This window comes from Chelonia mydas, chromosome 5 (genome assembly GCF_015237465.2).
Source record: "Chelonia mydas isolate rCheMyd1 chromosome 5, rCheMyd1.pri.v2, whole genome shotgun sequence".
In the NCBI taxonomy this organism is placed as follows: Eukaryota; Metazoa; Chordata; order Testudines; family Cheloniidae; genus Chelonia; species Chelonia mydas.
Window position 1 is genome coordinate 740,625 of NC_051245.2, and position 13,159 is coordinate 753,783.

At 57.6% G+C, this 13,159-nt stretch overlaps 1 protein-coding gene across 1 annotated transcript; it reads right to left on the bottom strand.

The window, feature by feature from the left end:
• Positions 1-4,655: 4,655 nt before the first annotated feature.
• LOC119566650 (avidin) lies at positions 4,656-12,957 on the bottom strand. Its single transcript, XM_037902755.1, has 4 exons — positions 12,801-12,957; positions 8,930-9,140; positions 6,940-7,060; positions 4,656-5,249 (listed from the first exon to the last, which is right to left on the bottom strand). The coding sequence occupies exons 1-4, from the start codon at positions 12,873-12,875 to the stop codon at positions 5,216-5,218; spliced, it is 441 nt and encodes a 146-aa protein (XP_037758683.1). The 5' UTR covers positions 12,876-12,957; the 3' UTR covers positions 4,656-5,215.
• Between the last annotated feature and the right edge of the window lie 202 nt (positions 12,958-13,159).

The following is a 13,159-nucleotide window of genomic DNA, read 5'->3' on the forward strand; positions in this document are numbered from 1 at the left end:
CACAGGAACTTCTCCTGGCAGCCTCTCCTCATGGTCCATACCACGCTGAGTGTCACGAAGTCCCTGGGTGATGCTCTGGAACTGCTCCTTATGAAGCCAGGCAGGACTCTGGGGAAGTCTCCTCTCAGACAAAAACCTGTATTTCATCCAATTGTGACGAAGTGGGACTGTTCTTAATGTTTCCTCTGAATAGTGTGGGGGTGCCTCAGTTTCCCCTAGGCAGTTCTTAAGTCTCTAGGTGGTGGGATAAGGGTGCGTGATCCTTGCAGAGCCCTAGAGGGTAGGTGGGTGCAGGGGTCTGGACACAGAGAATGGCCGACACCCTGTTTCCTGGCCACTGATGGCCTGGGCCCTTCCCCCTGCAAGGTGAGAGCTAAAGGGTTGGAGAACAAAGGAATCCAGTGACCTCTTGGCCCTGGAAAAGGACAAAGCCCAGAAGAGGAGGGGCTGGAGAGAGTTTTCAGTTTGGGGCTGGCTGGGGACATGGTTGTCTGGCTCACTGTCCCCCCAAAATGGACCCAGCTGAGGGGTCCTGTTCTCTGCACCTACAAGCTCTGTTTTAGACCATGTTCCTGTTGTCTAATAAACCTTCTCTTTTCCTGGCTGGCTGAGAGTCCCGTCTGACTGCGGAGTTGGGGGGCAGGACCCTCTGGCTTCCCCAGGACCCCGCCTGGGCGGACTGGCTGTGGGAAGCGCACGGAGGGGCAGAGGATGCTGAATGCTCCGAGGTCAGACCCAGGAAGGTGGAAGCTGGGTGAGCTGTGTCCTGCAGACAGGCTGCTCACAGAAAGGAGACTTCCCCAGAGTCCTGACTGGCTTCGTAGGGAGCAGTTCCAGAGCATCGCCTGGGGACTCTGTGACAACTGGTGGCAAAGGTGGGATGTACTGCACCCCGTGGATGGCGCTTCCTGCAGTAAGTGGCTGGGGAGCAGTAAAACAAAGGGGGATTGACGAGGACCAGGCGTGCTGAAGGCTCAGAGAGAAGTGGTTTTGGGGGGCGGTTAACCCCTAGATGTGTGTGACCAGCGAGAAGGACTGGGCAGTAATGGGGTCCCCCTGGGGACTGCGGTGAGCCGTCTCAGGGGCGGAGAAGTCTGCAGCTCGACCCAGGCAAAGAGGTGGTGACCTCGAGAAGGGCTGGCACACAGACGAAATACCTTAACACTGAAAGTGTTAAGATCAGCTCAGAATGTGTTTTGCTTTTATTTCATTTGACTAAATCTGACTTGTTATGTTTTGACTTATAATCACTTAAAATCTCTCTTTATAGTTAATACATCTGTCTGTTTATCCTACCTGAAGGAGGGTGTTTGGTTTGAAGCATGTCAGAGACTCCCCTTGGGATAACAAGCCTGGTACATATCAATTTCTTTGTTAAATTGATGGACTCATACAAGCTTGCAGCGTCCAGCGGGCAGAACTGGACACTGCAAGACGGCGGTTCCTAGGGTTGTGTCTGGGACCGGAGATATTGGCTCGTGTCATTCGGTGGCACAATCCAAGGAGCAGCTGACATGCCAGAGCCTGTGTGTGACCAGCCCAGGAGTGGGGTTCTCAGAGCAGAGCAGGGTCAGGCTGGCTCCCAGAGTCAAGGATTGGAGTGACCTAGCAGATCACCGGCCCAGATAACACAGGGGAACGTCACAACCTCTTCTATTGACACCTCAGTCTGGGACATTCCTCAGATTTGTGTGAGGATGTGACGCAGCAGGGAGGGGGGAGTGTTGCCCTGGGACTGTGCCCTGGGGAGGGGAGACCTGAGAGCCTGTCACCTGAGCCAGGAGGGGGAGGGGGAGGTAACACCTCTGCCCGGGAATGTGGACGGAGGCTGCAGCAGGGAGCCTGCTGCGGGGGTTTAGTTTCAGTTTGGGGCTGGGTGGAGGAACGCAGGGAACCCCAGGGCTGGGGTCTAAGCTCCCTGCTCCCCCAGAAGGACTTGACTGAGGGGTCCTGGGTGTACCCACAAGCTCTGTTTTGGACTGTGTTCCTGTTGTCCAATAAACCTTCTGTTTTACTGGCTGGCTGAGAGTCTCAGTGAATCCCAGGAAGAGGGGTGCAGGGCCTGGACTCCCCCACACTCCGTGACAATTTGTCACCTGAAAAGAATGGCTCAGGTGTGGGAATCTCCCTCCCATCTGCTGCAGTGAAGACTGATGCAAAGAATTCATTTAGCGTCTCTGCAATGGCCTTGTCTTTCTGGCCTAAACACAGTTGTTGTGACCAAGTTTTGGCCCTTGTAAGCCACAGGGAGGCCAGATTCCAGAGGAAATCTGAGCCGGGTGCAGCTTTGTGGACCCGCCATCTGCCTACGACATGGTCTAGATTAAAGGCTTGATGCTGAAGCTCGCAAGGATCACTCGCTGCCAGAAAACACTATGTCTGCTATGGATGACGCTGAGCAGTGGGCAGCTATGTGTCCACTTGGGCAACAAAGTCAGTTCACCCCAGTTCCTCAGCAATGGGCTGCCACAAGGCTCAGTCCTCGCGCCGACAATTTTCAATATCTACACGAGCAACATGCCTCCAACGAAGTCGCGCAAAGTTGCATATGTGGATGATCTTGCCCTGGCAATGCAAGTAGCCACCTTCAACGACCTCAAGTCCACCTTGAATGGGGACCTAAACACCAGGGAGGAATATTTCTGGAAAGGGAAGCTCAAGGCAAATCCTCACAAAACCACAGCACTGCATTCCATCTTGATAACAGGAACACTGAGCACACCCTGAAAGTGACCTTCTGCGGCTACACTGCGCAACATGACCCCATGCCGACCTATCCTGGAGGGAAGCTGACCTTCCACACTAACCTTCCACAACCTCCTGAAGAAGGTAGCTGCCAAGATGAAGACAAGGGTCAACCTGGTCCAGAAACTGGCAAGCACAAGCTGGGGACCATCAGCATCAGTATTACGGACATCAGCAAGGGCCCTTGTCTACCCCATAGCTGAGTATTGGGCACCAGCATGGACCAGAAGTAGCCACACTCAACTTGTTGATGTCCAGCTGAACACTGCAATGTGGTGCATCACTGGAGCCCTCAAGTTGACCCCAATGCCTTGGCTGCGGTGCTGTCACACATTGCTCCCCCATCCATTCGCTGCGATGCTGCAACCCTTCGGGAATTCCAGAGGATCATGGAAAATGAATGTTTTCCCATCCACCAGGACCTTAGCAACGTCCCTCACCATCGCTTGAAGTCACGTGAGCCCTTTTGGACCCTCGCATTTAGCCTTCAGCAATGCACCTTCAACCCTGATGAAGCTTGGAAAGCCGAATTCACAAGTTCACAAGAAGTCACAAATAAACACCTTGTAAAAAACCGGATGCAGATGATTCCTGGCTTCAATCTCCCACAAAGCTCATGGGAACCCTAATCTGTATCCGCACAAACCATGGCGGATGTGGATACTTGCTGCACAAATGGAAAAGTAAAGACTCTCCAGTGTGTGACTGGCCACCCAGAACAGACCAGGCACCATATAATGACTCAATGCCCGATTCACAAATATGAAGAAGGCCTCACAGTGACCCCCTCTGGTAGGCCTGAGGCAGTTATCTCGCTTACCCATCTGAATGTAGAGTATTGTTGTTGCTCTACGTTTCCATCAGCCGTACGGAGAAGAAGAAGGGTTCCTTTGGCACCCCCATTGTCCAGGGGCCCCACTGATTGTCTGGCAGGCTTCCTGCTGCTGGTGTATTTAGCACAGGTTTGATGTTAGTTTTTGAGTCTTTGGCTAGTTGCTCTTCTAGGCCTGTCTAATTACACGTTTGCACTTGACTTGCCGGAGCGGATGCTCCTTTCTGTTGTTCCCACTCAGATTTGACCCTCCCATTTGGAAAGGGAACCTTTTGCCCCAACCGCTTCTTTTACTCTGTTGTTAGCCATCGTGGCATTTTTTTTTTGGTCCCCTTTACTATTTTTTTTATTTCAGGTGTACATTTGATTTGAGCCTCTATTATGGGGCTTAAATAGCTTTCAGGCAGCTTGCCGGCATTTCACTCCTAGGACGGTTCCTTTTCATTTCTGTTTCACTAGCCTCCTCCTTTTTGTGCGGTTCCCCTTTCTGAAGTTAAATGCTCCTGTGCTGAGGTTCTTTGGTATCCCCCCGCCCCGGCCCAATGATGTTACATTTAATTGTATTACGGTCGCTATGACCGAGTGGTTCAGCTCTGTGCACATGTTGGGCCAGGTCCTGTGCACCACTTAGGACTAAATCAAGAACTGCCTCTGCCCTTGTGGGATCCAGGACTAGCTGCTCCCCATGGGGGTGGAGCAGGTCCTGCTCCCCAAAGGCCTCCCTCCCCCTTTGGATTATTGCCCCAGTGTGTTAATGTGGGCCTGCCCCAGGGACTGGCCCCTCCACCTCTGCACCAGGGCCAGCCAGCCCCATGCGCCGTGTGCTGTTCAAATCCCAGGAGATGAGGTCAGGTCCCGCTTCAAGGCCTCTCCCTTCCTGCTCAATGGCGGGGGGCAGGGTTCCCAACTGCTCCAGTCAGATCCAAGCTACAGTGGGATTTTAGTCAGGGGTGGGTGGGAACATGTGACTTTGAATCTCCAGAGCTTTAGTCCACAGGTTTTGCCCGTCCCTTTCCCCGTGCCAGGTTCCTCCGGAGCCTTACACCTCCCGTGGAGAACAACACAGAACTGAGCCCTGTTTTTCCAGTGAAAAATGTTTATTTGGCTTCTGGTGCCTAGATCTCAAGGTGGGCGGCGCCGGATGCCCGAGAGAAACGAAACCCAGGGCTGAGAGCGCTGGACCGGAACCTCCCGAGTGAGCGAAGGGCCGTTTAGCCGGGAAGGGCGTCTCCTTGGGGCTGTACACCGGCTGCTGCATTCTGTGCCCCCGGCTATGGGCAGGGAGCAAAGGAGCGACCCAGGGGGATGAACCTGCCAAGGGGTGTCCCAGGAAGGGCCCAGCTAATGGGAGAGAATCCGGCACCTCCCGGGGAATCCAGGGAGGGGCAGGTGGGACTCACGGCTCAGCAACAGCTTCACCCCAAGGGCCAAGAGCGGTAAAAACACCAGAGACTCATTTGCCTCCCGCGCTAGAGCTTTACTGGGAAAGGAACTAAACTGCAGCATGGGGGGGCGAGGACAGCGATTCTGGGGGGGTCACCGGAGAGCGAGGGGGAGGTGGAGACAGAGACGGGTGATTCTGCAGCCCAGCAAACAGGGTCACCAGGCACCGTCGCTCCTCACGGATTCGCCCACGAATCACTTGATCCGGGTGAAAATGTTTGTGCCGACCCTGCGGGGAAGTGCAGAATTCATAGATTCAAAGAGTGACAGTCAGAAGTAAGGCTACAATTCTGTCAGGGAGGTCACAGATTCTGTGACTTTCCATGACCTCCAGGACTTCTTCTGGAGCAGGGATGGAGCAGCTGTCAGCACCGGGGTCTCTGGAGTGGCGGCTGGGGTTGGGTCAGCTGAAAGCCCTGGCAGGCTCTGTTTGTTTCTTTGTTTGTTGCAGGCTTCCATGAATTTTTGTTCATTGCCCACAACCAGTCCCTGACTTTTACTAAAAATCCCTGGGACAGAATCTTACCCTTAGTCAGAAGGGACCATCAGCTCATCCAGGCTGAGCTCCTGTGTAGCACAGGCCAGCCACAGTGCCCCCCGCCCCCCGCCCTGAGCCCAGTACCTCGTGAATGGCTGAAGCATCTTCCAGAAAAGCAGCTGCGTTTGATCTGAAGCCCGTGAAGAGCTGGAGAACCCAGCACTGCCCTGGCCTCTTGCTCCAAGGGTTAAACATTTGGGCCTTATTTCTGATGGGAATTTGTCCAGCTTCAGCTTCCAGCCATTGGTTCTTGTCCCCCCTTTCCCTGCTAGACTGAGCAGCCCGTCAGCGCCTGGTATTTTCCCTCTGTGGTTTGTTCTCACCTGTTATTTGCCCAGCACAGACCATGTGCTTGGTGCTGCCCGATACGGGGGGGAGGAGGGGGCGGAAGGGGCCAAAGTGCAACAGCCTCAGAAGGAGAAAAGACCAAAGAAGGACACCCCCTCCCAGGCCACCTGCCTGAGCACCGCTGCCTGGGGAAACGCCTCCTCCAGGCTCCACCTCGGGGGGGCACCCAGCTGCCCAGCCCAGGGAGGCAGCGTGGCTGTGGGCATCCTGCACTGGCAGGGCCTCAGAGCCACCCAGCAGCACCCGGGGGGGGGGGGGCAGGGGCTCCGCAGGCTGCACATCCCCATGGTGCTCCGCAGGGCCATTGGGGGCAGGGACCCTCCAGCAGCCACTCGCTCAAATCTCCCCTTGGTGCCCCCGGAGGTGCCCCCAGGACAGGCAGCCCCCTCCCCCACTCCCCGTGGGCCTCTCCATAAGGCGGGCAGGGCCGTGGGGCACTAGCAGCCCCGTGAGGGGAAAGGTTCAGCAGTGGCAGGCGTGTGTGGCTGTGTCATGGGGTAACTAGGCCTTTGCTGGGGCCCAGCCCAGGGTAACAGCAGGGAACGGCTTTGCCAGGGCTGCCCGAAGCCTCATTATCCAGCCTCCCCCAGTTCTTCCAGGTGCCCCAGCCGCCTGCACCCCCGGAGATGGTTCTGTTCCCAGGGGCTGCTTCCCAGTGACAAGCTGCCCCGCCCACTCTCTGTTCCCCCATTAGTCTCTCACAGGCCTGGGGGGACTTGGCTCTGGCCCCCGGGATCACAGCCCTGGGGTGTGACAGGGCTCAGGGAACTCTGCAGCCTTGGGGAATAAACCTGCCTTCGGTTCACACCACTTCATCCTCCCCCAGCGAGACACTGGAGGGCGAAGGGTCCCCATGGGTTTGTGACTCTGGGCTGAGAGCCATGCCCTGTCCCCGCAGGCTGGTTTTCCTACATCTCCAGCGCTAGGAGCCCTTGGACCAGAGCCGGGATCCCAGCCCTGCCCTTGGCACAGAGACGGGGCCAGTCCCAGCTCCAGTCCTTCGCTCCTGGGCAATCGGTGCCCGGTCACCCACCTGGTCGCTTTCCAGTCGGCGCCGGGGGAGCTGACCTCCTCACGCAGAAGCCACATGGTCTTCAGAGTTTCCTTCCCTTTATCATCCACGAAGCACTGGCCCACGAAGACGGTCACTGAGTCTGCGGGGGAACCCGACAGGAGTGAAAGTCAGTGAGGCCCTCGAGAGACAGAGCCCAGACCCCAGGGAAGGAGGCAGAGTTGCTTAAAGCACGACAGGAGTGGAAGGAACCGCTACAGAACAGGAGAAAGAGTCATGGTATCGGTGGAGCTGGCAGCAGCACCGAGAGTTAAGGGTGCCCAACGTTTTCCATTATAAGACCCTGTTCTCAGTTGTTTATAACTTGCCGCATTTCAACAGTTCAGCTGAAGTTTCCCATGCCAGGCATCTGTCTCAGGCTGCTGAGGTTTGGGATTCTTTTACTTCTTATCATAATATGGTTCAGCCATTTCCAAGAACAAGGTTGGGGGAAAATACGTTAATTTTGCCATGTTAAAAAATTCATACCACCTTCTCACTGGGAAGTTTGAGTGCCCCATGCTTGAGCTGGGACTCGACACTTGGCAGTGGGGGAGACTGGCCTTTGGCCAGCCCCAAGTTGGGCAAGTTACAAGTCCCTGAAAAGTCTCCCTTCACACATGCTCCATAGACACTTGCTAGAGTTTGTCGGCTAAGTGCCCCCAAGATTCCCTGAGCGTGGGGCTGAGCGGGACTTTCCCTGCAATTGCCTCTTTGGCCCCGGGCCCTGGCACTGAGAGCGAGAACTTGCCTTTCCTGTGCGCTCACTGGCCCCCTGCTTTCCCCAGGCCGGGCAGAGGGATGGAGGGCGCAGCCTGTCTGCAGTGCAGAGGGGTGAAGCGATGCAGGACAGGGGGCAGAGTTGGGTGGAGGGGGCAGAGGGGTCAGGAGGGCAGATGAGGATGGGGCAGGGTGGGGAAAGGGTGGGATAGGAAGCGGGGGATAGGGACCGGGGAGGGGCAGAAGGGAATGGGGAAGACTAATGGGATGGGGCTGGAGGCAGGTGCTGAATGGAAGTTCCTGCCTCAGGTTCTCCTGCTTCTCCTCCCTCCCTCCCCCCACCCCCCATGAGCCTTAAGGCTCCATCCCCACCCCTCAGTCTGCTCTGGATGGCTCCAGTTTGCACTCCCTCCTCCAGGCTCCCCCTCCACCCCTGTGTCTCACAGCCCCCGCGTCTGAAGGGGGACATGCTCCTGCTGCCCCCACCCCCTGCCCGTGGCTTCGGAGCCCCCCAGGAGGCGGTTCCCAGTAATGGTTCCCAGCGCGTCTGCTGAGCAAGGCCTCGCACCCAGCCTGGGGAGGCCGACAAGTGCCCTGTGCGCACGGGATGGCTGAGCGCTGAGCCAGGGGCTGGGTCTGTACAGCGCCTAGCACCACAGGGACCTCGGCACTACCTAATACAGACAGTGACTAACGTTCACAGCAACACCGGTGCTGGGACGTGCACAGCTCTGGCAGCGGCCCCAGCAGGCTGCCGTGGACAAGCCAGGGAGGAGACAAAGCAGCTTGCAGTGTCCCCCAGGGCCTCTCGTCCCCAGAGCACTTGAAGCCTCGCACCCAGCTGGGGAGGTTGGTCCCCCAAGGGTCCCCGAGGGCAGGTGGAGAGGTGATGGGGAAGCTGCCCAAGAGCCTTCGGCAAGTCCCAGGCAGAGCCGAGGATGGACCCCAGGAGCTCTGACCACATGGCCTTGGAGACACAGCCCAGGGTGAGCAACGGGCCCCCCACCATGGGTCTGGGAGGGGGGCTAGGCCGGGCCCCAGCCCTTTGGTTTGAGGTTGGTACATTTGTATCTCGTTTCCAGTCTGTTCAGTTCTGGCTCAGAGCCCCTGGCACTGGCCAAAGCTGAGCGTTAAGGGGCCGAAAGAGCAGAGGACGGTGCAGAGACTGGGCGGGGAAGTGTGTCAGCCTGGTTAGCACTGAATTCCCCTCCGTTCCCCTCCACCCCGGGCACTGAATCCTCGGGCCACGTACTTGAGAACGTCCAGCTCACGGTGAAGCCAAAGGTCGGCTCCTTCCTCCGGCTCGTGGGCTTCTGGGACCCCTTCAGGGGTGACACCCGGATGTGTTTGTCGGTGGCCGTCACTGCCGTGTGGTACGAACCGGTGAATCCCCCATCGGCGTTCACGGCAGAGATGGTCATGTTAGAGCCCAGCTCATTCTTCCACAGTCCAGACAGGACGCACTGAAAGAGGGACACGGTCAGCAGGATGGGTCCCTCCCCTGCAGCGCTGCAGGGTCGGATGCTCCCCTAGGCCATGCCCCTGAGAGCGCTGAACACGGGAGCCAGACCCACAAACCAGGAGAGGAACAGAGCATGGGTCTGTGATCGGATTCTCTGCCCCAAACCTGCAGGGAATGGCTGGCTCTGGGGTCAGATCCCTTCCTGTGCTGTGTTTTTCTCCTTGCACAATGTCTCCGGCTGTTCCCATTGCCCACAGGAACACGCAGCCCCTCTCCAAAGCCTGCTCAGCTGATGGCTTCAGTGAGATCTCATGGCAGCGAGGTCCATGTCTTTAACTACAAGCTCACACGCTAGTTTCCTACAGGACCCATCTCATTCAGTGCTCGGTACAGACCTGCTCTGGGGCTGACCTGGGGCTGTGCAGGGAATGAGCCGTGGTCTGTAGGACCCCTGCCTCATTTGTTGCAGAAGCTGGAAGGTGCGAGTGACTGAGGCAGGGGACCGCAGGAAGAGAGAGGATGGTGTCATGGTGGAAGCTGAATGCTGCCCTTGAGATGAGATTCTGTCCCTGCCTCTGCCACACGGGTCTCAGGTGATGATGGGCAAGTCACCTGCACCAGCCTTTGCACAAAGAGCCCCAGTGCGCTCATTTTCTGGGCGCCTGACCCGAGACGATGGGGCTGAGATTTGCAGAAGCGCGGGGCGCTCACCCCTGCAGTCAGCGGGAGCTGGGCTTTGAGCGAGGAGAGCGCTGTCAAACGCCAAGTTCTCTGACAAACCAGACCCTCGGCCTCACAAACAGGACATCCAAAATGAGCCAACACTTGTGACAGATCTGCCTTGACCTTGGCATCTCCGTTCCCCACCTGTAAAATGGGGGCACTTCATACCATGGATTTTAGGGGCCGAAGGGCCCTGCGGATCACGAGCGTCCCTGCTGGCTGTGCTACAGCAGAGCTCTGAGGACGACGCCCAGTCTTGACTTTCAAACTCCGCCACGTCCCTAGGTCAGGCATTCCCAAGGTTAATTCCCCTCTGTTAAAATTTGCACCTGATTTCTAGTCTTGTTCTGCCTTTGGCTGCTAGATCAAGTGGCTGGCTGGTTCTGAAATCTCTGCCCCGCGTATGGATTTCTGCTCCATGTTCCAGTCACCGCTGAGCCGTCTCTGTGAGAAACTAAATAGCTCGAGCCGCTTTCTCTCACCATAAGGCAGATGTTCTAGGCAAAGCATTCTCCTCGCTCGTTTCAGAGCCCTTCCCAAGGATTTCCAGGAACAGAAACTCATGAATATTTGTAACCCACTAAAATACTCCAGGAAGAGCTACTTCGAGAAACCCAGGAGGACATGAGCAGCTCGGTGTTCTGGGCAGGCTTTAAACAGTGCGCAGTAAATGAAGCCCAGGGCCACACCGGAATAACGAGCATAAAAGCAAATATGGCATAACGAGGCATCCGATGAGCCTGTGTGCACCGACTGGGCAGGGGCCGGGCTGTGACTGTGGAATTAGAGACTGTAGCATGGAGCGGATGAATTCAGGTTGTCTGGGCAACCTGGTATTTCCTAACTTTTGAGCGCTTGACTTTTTCTTACCAGTCTCTTAACATTGTTTTTTTGGTATGTTCTATAAATTCCTGGGAAGCCCTTCCGAGGAGCCCGTGTTCCGTTTTGGCCTCCCCCCTTCAAACCAGACACTGCGGGAGTCGAGGGGTTCGCAAAGGGGTGACAAGGATGGGTAGAGATGGAGGGGGGGAGACAGAGAGGTGACAAATAAGAGCTAACATGACAGAGGGACACATGATAGTGACTAGGACAAAGGAGGTTCCTGGGTGCTGCTGCTCATTCTCATCACACAGGAACATTACATAAAACTGAAAGGCAGCAAATTTAAAACTGATCCAAAGGAAATACTTTCTCATACTCTGCACAGTCTGTGGAACTCTCTGCCACATGATTTCATCAAGGCCACAAGCTTAGCAGCGTTCAGAAAAGGCTCAGATGTTTCTATGGTGAATGAAACCAGACTGAAATAGAACAGTAACGATTAAAACACATACAAGTTTTGGGAGGGCTCTGACCACTCCTGCTTCTGGGCAGGAGTGCACCCCTGACTGCTGGGTTCAGGCAGAAGCTCTTCTGGGGCACTTTAATCCGGTTACTGTCTCCTTCATGCTTCCACACACCTTCCTCTGAAGAAGCTGGTATTGGCTAGGTTTAGCGATGGGAAACTGAGTTAATCGGCCCCATGGAGGAATCCAGGCTGGGAATTCCCGCGTGCCCAATTCACCCTGCTCTACCCTCGCACAGGCCCGGCCACAGGATCCCGGTGCCAAACACCCTGAAGGTGACCAGCAGCCAGAAAAGGGGGTGTCATGCTATCAAATCGAAGGGAGTCTTGTGTCCCAGTGCTGAAGATTGGGAGCTTTGCAGAGCCGAGCCTGCTGCATCTGGCCCCCTCACACTGTGCGTCTGCTTGCCCAGCTGTGTCTGCCGGCTGTGACACGGCTCCCCCAGCTTGCTCTGGGTTTTAGGGCACCCCAAGCACCGCACTGCCCATTGTCACACATTCACGGGAGGCATTTCCTGCCCCACCCCTTTGCCCACCCACTGCGACATTCATCTGCTGGGCGCCCCGGGAGTTCTTTCCCGTCACAATAAAACAACAAACCCCGGAGCCATTCCTGTCCCTGCCCTTTGCTGGAGGGGGAATCTCCCCACTGGGACGTGAAGCGGCTCAGTCCAAACGCTGCTGCAAGAGATGCTGCTGCTTTCCCTGGAGAGTAAAATCGCGGCGGGGGGAAAGTCCCTACCCCCCTCTTGCCTCCCCAAGACTCATTTCAGTGCCTGACCCCATTGCTCCTCACCCCAGGTTGTCACGCCATCCTGCCCCAAGCAAGAGCCCCCTGACCCGGCCCAGAGCCAGCGCCCAGCCCCCTCGGCCCCTCACCCTGCCTGGCCTGAGACAGCCCAGAGCGAGCGTCCAGCCCCCTCGGCCCCTCACCCTGCCCCGCCTGAGACAGCACAGAGCCAGCGTCCAGCCCCCTCGGCCCCTCACCCTGCCCCACCTGAGACGTCCTAGAGCCAGCGTCCAGCCCCCTCGGCCCCTCACCCTGCCCCGCCTGAGACGTCCCAGAGCCAGCGTCCAGCCCCCTCGGCCCCTCGCCCTGCCCCACCTGAGACGTCCTAGAGCCAGCGTCCAGCCCCCTCGGCCCCTCGCCCTGCCCCACCTGAGACGTCCCAGAGCCAGCGCCCAGCCCCCTCGGCCCCTCGTCCTGCCCCACCTGAGACGTCCCAGAGCCAGGGCCCAGCCCCCTCGGCCCCTCGCCCTGCCCCACCTGAGACGTCCTAGAGCCAGCGTCCAGCCCCCTCGGCCCCTCACCCTGCCTGGCCTGAGACAGCCCAGAGCCAGCACCCAGCCCCCTCGGCCCCTCACCCTGCCCCACCTGAGACGTCCCAGAGCCAGCGCCCAGCCCCCTCGGCCCCTCGCCCTGCCCCACCTGAGACGTCCTAGAGCCAGCGTCCAGCCCCCTCGGCCCCTCACCCTGCCCCGCCTGAGACAGCCCAGAGCCAGCGCCCAGCCCCCTCGGCCCCTCACCCTGCCCCACCTGAGACGTCCCAGAGCCAGCACCCAGCCCCCTTGGCCCCTCGCCCTGCCCCATACCTTTCTCCCTGAGGAGACCCCGAGGGTCACCAGAGCCAGGGCGAGGAGCAGGGAGAAGGCGACTTTCCCCATCATCTCTGGGAGTGGAAGCCACCTGCAGACACCAGGTGAGTCTCCCTCCAGTCAGGCCCCTATTTATAGCTCCAGCGACCTCACTCGTTGGCCGTGCCAGGTATTGAGCAACTGCTGGCTTTTGAAAGTTGTTTTTCCTGCAGTGGGACCTGAAGTTCCCAGAAGCGTTTGCCAGTGACCGGCCATGTGCCGCCTGCCCTGCTGGGCTGCTGGTGGGAAGCGTTTGGCCGCTCGCTGGATGGGCCCGTGTGTGCCAGGTGGGGCCAGGGGGGCTGATGTGAGCGCAG